The sequence below is a fragment of the Carlito syrichta genome, unplaced genomic scaffold (assembly GCF_000164805.1).
Source record: "Carlito syrichta isolate Samal-C Ts95f unplaced genomic scaffold, Tarsius_syrichta-2.0.1 Scaffold307224, whole genome shotgun sequence".
NCBI classification, from domain to species: domain Eukaryota; kingdom Metazoa; phylum Chordata; class Mammalia; order Primates; family Tarsiidae; genus Carlito; species Carlito syrichta.
In genome coordinates, this window is record NW_007251320.1 from 34379 (window position 1) to 44038 (window position 9660).

The 9660-nt window shown below is 55.8% G+C and overlaps 1 protein-coding gene across 2 annotated transcripts in view; it reads right to left on the bottom strand.

Annotated features, from left to right (window-relative positions):
- Window positions 1–671: 671 nt before the first annotated feature.
- The window catches only part of PPCDC (phosphopantothenoylcysteine decarboxylase), a 27213-nt gene continuing 18224 nt past the window's right edge, over window positions 672–9660 (bottom strand). For both annotated transcript variants that reach the window (XM_021715622.1, XM_008064197.2), the window contains 4 exons: window positions 7023–7118; window positions 6030–6158; window positions 2047–2215; window positions 672–1656 (listed from right to left, as the gene is read on the bottom strand). In XM_021715622.1, the coding sequence (XP_021571297.1) occupies window positions 1571–1656; window positions 2047–2215; window positions 6030–6158 (384 nt within the window). In that variant the 5' untranslated portion in view covers window positions 7023–7118 and the 3' untranslated portion in view covers window positions 672–1570. The remainder of the gene's footprint in view (window positions 1657–2046; window positions 2216–6029; window positions 6159–7022; window positions 7119–9660) is intronic.

Sequence of the window (9660 nt, forward strand, 5' to 3'; positions counted from 1 at the left end):
CTGTGCAAATGGAAATTTGGGATTGTCTTGCATTTGTTTTATAGGTTCCCCCCAAGCTCTGACCCCTAAACCAGCCACAGAGGTTGATCTTGATGCTTCTTTTGCGCCCTAAGGCGACTTGACACCAAAGGGTCACTTGGTTAGGTCAACTGCTGTACGGCTAAAGGCTCTCAGAGGCTGCTGGCCCCCCCCCAAGGTACCTCTCCTCTCAGTGCTCTCAGGGCATGCTAGGAGGCTCCCTCAGTCTGGCCTGGATGCCCAGGGTAGGAGGGTGGTAGCAAGAAGCCAGCCCTAATCCCAGCTCCAAACAGGGAAGCAGGCCCTCCCCATGCAGCCTCACCAAACAGCAAGGAAAGCCAGACAGTGGAGGCTCCTTGGCTGGAGCCTGTGGTCTCTCTGGATCTGCTTCCCTGGTGCGTGTGTACTGGGGGCGGCAGGCACAGACATCCAGGTCCCTCAGGTACAGCAAACCTGAATAGATGAGGACAACAGGCAGGAGGACCCAAGGCAGGGTCCGGGATCCAGGACCCAGGGCAGGTTCGACCCTGCTGGCTGCTTACCTGGCACCAGCACAAAGGGTCATGGTAGCTCAGGGTCCAGGATTTCATCATTCCCAATATGAGACAGGCTATTTCAGGGACTGCTGGGGACACTCCCGGCATATATACATGTCCAGCTTTGACTTCCATTTATTGGATACTTACTGTGTTCCAGACACACGGTTGGGCAGGCATTCTGCACATGTAATCTCATTTAACCCTCTCAGCAGCTCCAAGAGGGCAGGAAAATAACATAGATGAGAAAAGTGAGGGGTAGGAAGACAGTCCTGAGCCAAGGTCCTGTGGCTAGTGAGTGGCAGAGCTGGGATTTGAACTAGAGGCTGCCTGGCTTCAGAGCCCTTTGTCCTTAACCACCATGTGACACAGGGACTAAAGAGCACCAATCAGTCATTAGTCCAGACCCCTCCCAGACTCCCCCAATCACACCCCCCAGCCTCTGAGACCACAGACAGGTTGTGGAGGGAGGAGGAGTCTCCCAGTGGTTGTTTCTCTGTGTTTCTCAGCACCTCCAATTTCACGGTGTGGCCTGCAGGAAACTTCAGAGCCCCGCCAACTCGCAGGACTCCCTGACCGCGTGGCACCTGGGCACCCGCCAAAGGGCTGATGTTCCCAAGGCTAGGCCAGGGCTCTCCAGCTGTGGCATTTCTAGAAGTCGTTCCAGGCAAGATGTAGAATCAAGGTTTCCTGGTCACTCAGCCTTCGTCCTGTGACTTAAGGACAACAGCAGCTGGCTCCCTGGCTTGCTGTCCCTCCCAGGAAAAGGTGGGGAGGGGCTCCGGGTGACAGGCAGCTCCTGGTTGAAAGAAGCTGGGACCCAGGCCTTTGGTCCAGCTTCACCTGAGCAGATTCGGTCCCTGGGAAGGCTCAGAGCAGGCCCAGGACAGACCTCACTCAGCAAATGAAGGAATCGTTATATTTGCCGATTTTTTTCCAGCTTTGTCCGTCTTTTCACCAGCTTGGCCTGAGCCCATGCTGAGTACACAGAGACACACGTCGACAGAAGTCCCAGTTCAACTCTGCTGGAAGCCACCATGCTGGGAGACAACTTCTCTCACTTTGTCCACGATGGTTCCCACCTCAGCCATGGCCCCCAGACCTAAGAACAAGGTGCTGCTGAGGCCACAAGGGCCAACAGTGCCTGCAGCCCTGCAGACCCCCATCCAGGGCTCCCTGAGTGCTCCACCCAGAACCCAAGGCCTGAGCAGATCCCTCCCAAGCCCCTAGGCCAGACTCCAGAATCATCCCAGAAGCCATCATTCACTGCATGTGGGCCACGGGCCAGGACTCTGCCAGGCACTTGACACAGCTGGTCCCACCTCGTTCCACCAGAGGCAGGAATTGGAACTCCCAGTTTCCAGTTGGGAAGGTAGAGCTCAAGGGAGAGCGGTTTGCCAAGATCATGACAGGCTGGGAAATGACCCCGGATGTGACTCCAAAGCTGAGCCCCTTCTGAGGCCCTGGGCTGTGGGCCTGGCAAGATGCCCACCTTGGTCTCCGCAGGCCAGTTTCTTGTTCACACAGGGGATCTCGGTGTAGCCGAAGGCCTTGAGCTGGCCCACCTGCTGCGCAGTGATGGGGTGCTCCCACATGGCGGTGTTCATCGCCGGGCAGAAGAACAGGGGCTTGCTGCGGTCCCAGGCCCGGATGACACAGGTCTGTGAAGAAGGGCAGGGGAGAGGTCATCCTCCTGCTCTGCCTGCCACCCTTCCCTATTGCCCTCCGCCATGCAACCTGCAGCCCAGCAGCGGGCTTGGGATGAATGGGTGCAGCCTGGCTGCAGGGAGCTGTCCTGTGTCTCTCCAGGGTGGGGGCTGTCTCCTTACCCCTCCCCACCTCCTCACAGGCTCTGGCCTGGGGCCCTACACACAAGAGGTGCTCAGCCAGTGCTCACAATGGCCCAGCCACCTCGGCAGGGATCCTGTGCCCAAGCCCTGTGCCCTCCATGCAGGCTCACACCTGTTGGATGGAAGCCACCCTGGGGAGCAGGCTCTGCAGTTACGCCAGGCTGCCGAAGGCCAGACTGCTCACAGGTGGGGTCCATCCCGACATCCTCTACTTCTAGGCCAACTGAAGCCTGACAGTGAAAACGCCTAACATGTGACAAAAACCTTCTCAAATATATTATCTTGTGAGCCCTCCCTGTGAGCCCATGAAGAAAGTGCTGTCTCATTCAGACAGGAAGTGCAGCTCCCTGAGGAGTGAGCAGACACCCGAGGTCACATCAGGGTAATGAACGCCGTGTGATCTCCCACCACCCAGTCTCACTACCTCCCAGGTCCCAGCCTTCTCACGAGGCACAGACCCGAGAAGCTGCGAGTCCTCAGTGCCATGGGCTTTGAAGTCACACAGCCATGAGAGACCCTGGCTGTGCTGTCTACACGAGTTGTGAAAGCCTGGGCTGAGTTATCAGAGGCCCCTACCATGCAGCTGTGCGGACTGAGGTGAGGAAGCTCTCAGCACAGGGCCAGGCATGCAGCTCAGGCTCTGGGTCAGTGGCCCCTGTCCTTAGCACAGACACAGGCTCCCTGGGTGGTGGTGGGAGGGGGCGCTGCATGGGGGAGAAACTGATAGCCCTGTGCTCTGCTCCAGATACCCCCTCCAGAGCTGCGAGATCCTTTCCCTGAAGTCCAGCCAATCTGGGAAAAGAGTGGGGGAGCTCAGAGAACAGGCCAACCCTGCCCCACCCCTGGCAACCCCACCATCTCCTGGAGACAGGGAGGAAGTGGGAAAGCAAAAAGCCTGGGGACCCAGCTGCCTGCGTCATCCCAGACACCACATTGGTTCCCACCAAACCCTCTCCATACAGCAAGCAGGCTCTGAGTGGGCAGTTTCGCTCATACTTCCTCTTTGCCCTTTGCCACCGGCTGCTTCTGCAGAAGTCTCGAGCATACCTAGAAGAGCGCCTTGACTGTGTGGGTGCAGGTGAGGGCTGGGCTGGGCTTTCTTAGTGCCCTCAAGACACAGCACGCCAACCCAAGCAGAAGACCAGTATTTTGGCGTACCTGGCTCCCACCTCATCTTGAAACTCAGCGCTTCCTGGATAAATCACACTCCTCTAAACCTACCAGCAGCCAGAGCGGGGCGAGGAGGGCACCAGTTCCCACAGTCACTTCTGTTTGACCACTGCTATGTTTATCACCTTAGGCTCTGTCTCTGGGAATGCCCATCATCGGGAGACTGGTGACCCAGGAAGGTTGCCATCTCCTTCTGGCTCTGATCGCCTGTTTAGCATAAATAAAGGGCCAGGCCTCGGAGGGCAGATGGAGATGGATGTCCCAGGCCAAGGGACAAAGGCCTGGAGGCCGGGACCACAGCTTCACACCTAGCGCCGCTCTCATGGGACTCCAAGTTCTGGACACTGGAAAAGGAAGGGCTGCAGAGGAAGGGAGCAAGTGTTCCCTTTAGGGACATGAGGAGAAAATGTCTTTTGAGAGAGAACACAGCCACATCCCAAGGATGCTGATGGCTCAGACTCTGTCAGATCTGAGATTTGCTGACATATGTGACTCCTAGTGAAACCCTTTAGGCAAACGGTCTGGGGGCTGGTCTTCAGAACATGCACCACTGTCCAGCCAACTCTGGAGGAGGGAACCCAAAGATTTCATGGGGTGATGGCAGCTTTGAGGAAAAAAGGAAAACAGGTTTCAGGAGGAAGGACGGCCCAAGAGCCGGCCCAAGGCTCACTCCCAGAGACTGGCGTGCTTTGTGACATCAGCTGCAGCTGACCACCATGGGAGGCCTGGGGACTTGGTGAGATAGCGCTGGTCACACACAGCTCCGACCCACTTTAATGGAAGTAGCAGGAGCCTCACCTGTGCTAGCTCCAGCCTGTTCAACCCTGGCACCAGCTCCACTGGGAAGCCTTCTTTGTTTTGGCTTCGGTTTTTTTGGAGACAGGGTCTTGTTACATTGCCCTGGCTGGAGTGTAGTGGCACTTCACAGGCATGATTATAGAGTACCACAACCTCGACCTCCTGCTTCAGCCTCCTGAATAGCTGGATAACCCTTCTGGCTGACACTGCTCCTGCGCTCTTTGCTCTCTGCACTCCTTACCCCTGCTCCTGGTCACACAAGCTGTTCTTCTGCTCACCCGTGTTTATGCAAGTGATGCTTAAATCACAGGCAGATCCTTATGAGCCTGCTGACAAGCAATAAGGACCCCAAACAATCGTGTCCCAGCTTCATTGCTCATTTTCCTCACCATATAAAACTGAAAAACTCAGCCGGGCTCGGTGGCTCAGCCTGTAATCCCACGCTTTGGGAGGCCGAGGTGAGTGGATTGCCTGAGCCCGCGGGTTTGAGACCCACCTGGGCAACTTGGCGAGACCTCATCTCTACAGTAAATCAAAAAATTAGCCAGGCGTGGTAGTGCGCACCTGTAATTCCAGCTACTTGGAAGGCTGAGCAGAAGGATCATTGGAGCCCAGCAGGTGGAGGCTGTGGTGGCCGGGAGCGTGCCACTGCACTCCAGTCTGGGCGACAGAGTGAGATTTCAACTCAAAAAAAAAAACAAACTGAAAAACTCCCGACTGCCTGCAAGAGTAAAATTACTAGTTGCCTCATATGTGCAAGAAGTATGTATTGAACACTTACTACATGCCCAGCACCATGCAAGGTGGTGATACCATGGTCAAAGGATGGATTGCAGTCATTTAAGACCATGCCACTCACCAGAGGATATTCCCTTCCTGCACGGGTGATGAATAACCCTCTCCTTCCAGACCGTGAGCTCCATGTGTCCTGCGAGGCCCTCAGTAGGGGCCTCAATACGTGGCAGGTGAAAGCTCAAAAAATGGCAAGGTGGGGATGATAATAAGGGAAAGGGGGAAGAAGAGAAATTCCCCCAGATCCTCTCAGGACGATAACAAAGAAGCAGCTCTCTTTAGGGGAACAGCTCTGGAGGTTCCTCAGGTCTAGGACAGTCCCCACTTGTAAGGCTGACTTGTCTCTCTCCACATTGCTGGCTCTCATGGACCCCCTCTCTCTCCTGTCTTCCCCAGGACACAGGAAAGCTCCAAGGGAGACGAGTGTGCATGAGACAGCCATGAGGAAATGAGCCTGTCATCAGATCGCCCCCGTGGATACCCAGATTCCAACAAGAGGCAGCACTGCAGGAGGAGGCGGCAAGGCCAGGCGGGGAGACAATGGCAGGGCAGGCTGAGGGCAGCCATGGGAAGCACAAAGAGCGAGGAGCAAGGGGCTGGCTGCAGGCCTGGCTGGGCACCGAGAGGCAGGGGAAAAGTAGACACGCCTGGAAAACAGCAGTGAATAAGCTGGTCCATTGGGCGGGACCAGGTCTTCTGCCTACTGGCTGTAGAGGAGGAGAAATGGGGGAGGTGAAGGGGAACTTCATTCTCCTTGAGCAGACTTGGGCCCCACCGTGTGGGTTTCCTCATACAAGGAAGTCTGCAGCTCGGCACACTGGGAGTGAGGCCCAGGGAGGCATGAGGGCACCAGGGAGTCACTTACAAGCAGGTTGTCACAGATGCCACTGGCCACCTTCCCCAGAGTGTTGGCATCAAGAGGAGCCACTAGCATGAGGTCTGCCCACCTCCGCAGGTCGATGTGAAGAACGGGGTCAGAGCGGCGCTTCCACATCTGGTGGGGGGAGGACACAGGGTCACCGAGTCGGCCACTCTCTCCATGTGGAGGAAGGGGATGAGGGGCCAAGGCAGGCCGGGTGCCATCAACCAGGAGCCCGAGAAGCCCACCAAGCCACCCTGCCAAGTCCACCGCCATCCCCTCTGGCATCTAAGCTGGCTCACGTTGGCCGTGGAGCCACAGCCTGAGAGAAACTAGGCCTGAGGAAACAAGCGCCCCTTGTTTCTCCGAGCTATTCCCTTTATGGTTTGGTTTTCAAGAGAACTGGCATCTGGCAGGGAGCTCCTGGCCCATCAGCTTGAGGCGGTTGCTTGGGTTGTCCAAGCCAGTGGAAGGGCTCCAGGCAGTGAGAAACAGAGGGGGTGGGGCGGGGAGAACAGGCCAGCCAGAAATGTTCTAGGCTGAGGATGTTTAAAAAGGCCTGGCAGGGAACCCCCGGGAGGCCCACACTCAGCGTCTGGTGCACTGGCCAGTGCCCACCCCTCTGCGGGGGAGCAGAGGCAGGGCCCGGCGGCCGTGGGAAGTGAGGCGCTCTCCACAGCCCTGACGCGGGAGCCACGTGGATGGGGTGGTGGGAACAGAGCTCCTCTGTGGTTTCATCAGCCCAGATAAGTACAAGGACACTCAACCCCAGGCACCAGGCCAGGGCCCAGCTCCGCCCGGTGGGAGGAGACTCGGGCCTCCTGCAGGCCAGAAGCTAGACAGATGTTTTTCTCATCGCCTCTGCCCAGAGGACCCTGACCGCCAACTTGAGTTCAGCCTGTCTACTCCGGCTGCCAGGACCATGGGCTGCAGGGAGGACTGTGCTGTCCTGCTGGTGGAAACATAATGGAACTTAGCCCAGGGGCCCACAGCACCGACCTCCCATTCATCAGCATCACTGTAGAGGGTGACAGGAACATCCTGAGGGCTGTAGAAATGTTTGGCTCTCTCGGTTGTGACCACTGCTACTTCCAGCTGTCACAAAGAAAAAGTGGGGGTAGGGGAGGAAAAACGGTTACCAGAGCCATAGTCCTTGAGGTCACACTTGGACCAGGGCAGGCCAGTGCCTTCTTCACAGCCTGGCTTCAGAGAGGACTTCCCCTCCTCAGCGGCCAGCCCCGTGTTTGCATAGCTGCTTCCGCTGTCATACAAAGGTCATGCAGGCCCCACCAGGTGTGGCCGTTTCATTTCCCCATCTGAGGTTGCCGAGGAATGAGTCACCAACTGCCCAGGGTATATAAAGCGGCAGGCTCCTGCCACTCAGGCAGAGTGAGGCCCAGGGCAGAGGCTGGCGGGTGACAGGACAGGAACCTAAGGCAACAGGGTGGAGGAGGCCATGGCAGGCAGAAGGGGCCACCCGAGGAGGCTCACAGGGCCTGGGTTCTGGGACGCACGGCAGCTCTGCCCTCTGTAGGCCGAGGTTCCAGGGGCTGGGGGCCCACATGTCCTGTGTGCATCCACACCCCAGTGAGAAAGCTGACAGCGGCCCTTCCTGTACTTCTAGGAACGAGGCCTCAGGGCCAGGGCTGCAGACAGGCTCTAGGAAGACTCGGCCCATGGTTACCCTCACACCATCCGCTCACTAGGAAGTTACAAATGCAAACAAGGGGTGCATGTCACCTGCGTCACAGGGCAAATGACAGTGAGAAATGCATGTGGGAGCGTGACTGACACTCATCTGTTAGCCAGCATTAATGAAACAAGGTTTTAGACTAACCAGCTGGTGAGGTAAAGGGGCCAGAGGAAGAGGCTGGGAGGCCACAGGTAAAGGAAACTACATCTTCAGGGAAACCATGGAGCCAGGAGATGATGTTTCTCCGGAAGAAGGCAGAGCCAGGGTGACAAGGATGGACCTATCGACCAACCAGAGCAGTGGCCTCAGGAGTGATGTCTGGGCCAGACCTAGTCCACAGACACACTGTTTGGCCCACACAAAGTTATAAACTTTTCTGAGCCAACATGTACAAACTGGAAGATTTCACATATGAAATCCAATTTCCTGGCTTCTTGGGGAACACTGAACACTCTGGTGCTGCTGGCCACACATTCCTACTTGACGGTGACTTGGGGCACAGAGAAAGGGCTGCAACTTGCTCAGTGGCGTGCCCACACCCGTTCCACCTCGTCCCCACTTCCCCCTCCTGTCTCGTCGAGGCCCCCCTCCTCACTGACTTCCTGACTGTTGCACAGGGCAGGGTGGTGACGCATTCTGCACAGCACCTAAGAGTGCCCCTGGGGACAGTGGAAGTCTCTGAGAGGAAGATGGAGAAACTCCAGGTCTACTGACGTGTCCAGTCTCCATCTCACTCCCCCTTAGAATCCACCATCCGCAGAACTTGCACAAAACCTCAGGAACGTTCTAGAGGTCCTTTAAACCAACCCCCCACTGAGTGCTGGAGGGCCCTAGAACAGCCCCAAACAAGCATTGTCCAGCTCTGAATACGATGGTAAATGAGCAGGGCTGCCTTATCCCTCCCTAGAGTCCAGCCCTGGAGTCCCCGCCAGAGGCAGGAGAGCAGAAGACTGTGCTAAGGATGCTGACTTCTTCTTGGGGAAGACATAAGATCACGATAAGGCAAAGCATGGAGTATAATAAGTTAGGGCAACCGTGAGAAGAAGGTCTGCCTTTCAGACAGCAAAAGAAAATTCCATCTACACAATAAAGGACACAGAAGGGAAAAAATAAGCAGAGTGGACACCTGATAAGACAGCATGGGCCAGGCACGCCAGCTCAGGCCTATAATCCCAGCACTTTGGGAGGCTGAGGTGGGAGGACTGCTCAAGCCCAGGAGTTCGAGACCAGCGTAGGCAACACAACAAGATCTCATCACCCCCCCCCAAAAAATTAACTGGCCATAGTGATGCATGCCTGTAGTACCAGCTAAATGGGAGGGTGAGATGGAAGGATTGCCCGAGCCCAGGAGGTTGAGGTCGGGCGAGAGTGAGAACCCAACTCAAAAAAATTAAACATAGCATGAAATAAGGCAGCAGAAGTAAATCCTAATTGAATAGTAATTAGAGTAGATATGTAATGGCCTAAACTCCCTGATCAAAATACAGATTCTCATCTTGGATTTTTTTTTTTTTTTTTTTTTGAATAGGCGTCTCACTCTGTTGCCCAGGCTGGAGTGCAGTGGCACGCTCATGGCCGCCACTGCTTATTGTAGAGATGAGGTCTCACCAGGTTGCCAAGGCTGGTCTAGAACTCCTGGGCTCAGGCAATCCTCTTGCCTCCACCTGCCAAAGTGCTGGGATTATAGGTGTGAGCTACCGCGTCCAGCTTGGATGGTTTTTTAAATCCATCAACATGTTGTCTAAAGTGACTTATTTATTTATTTATTTTTGAGTTGGAGTCTCACTCCGTCGCCCAGGCTGGAGTGCAGTGGCATGTTCACAGCCACCCCAGCATCGAACTGCTGGATTCTGACAACTCTTCCACCTTGGCCTTCCAAGTAGCCAGAACTACAGACATGTGCTACCATGCCTGGCTAATTTTTTTTATTTATTGTAGAGACAA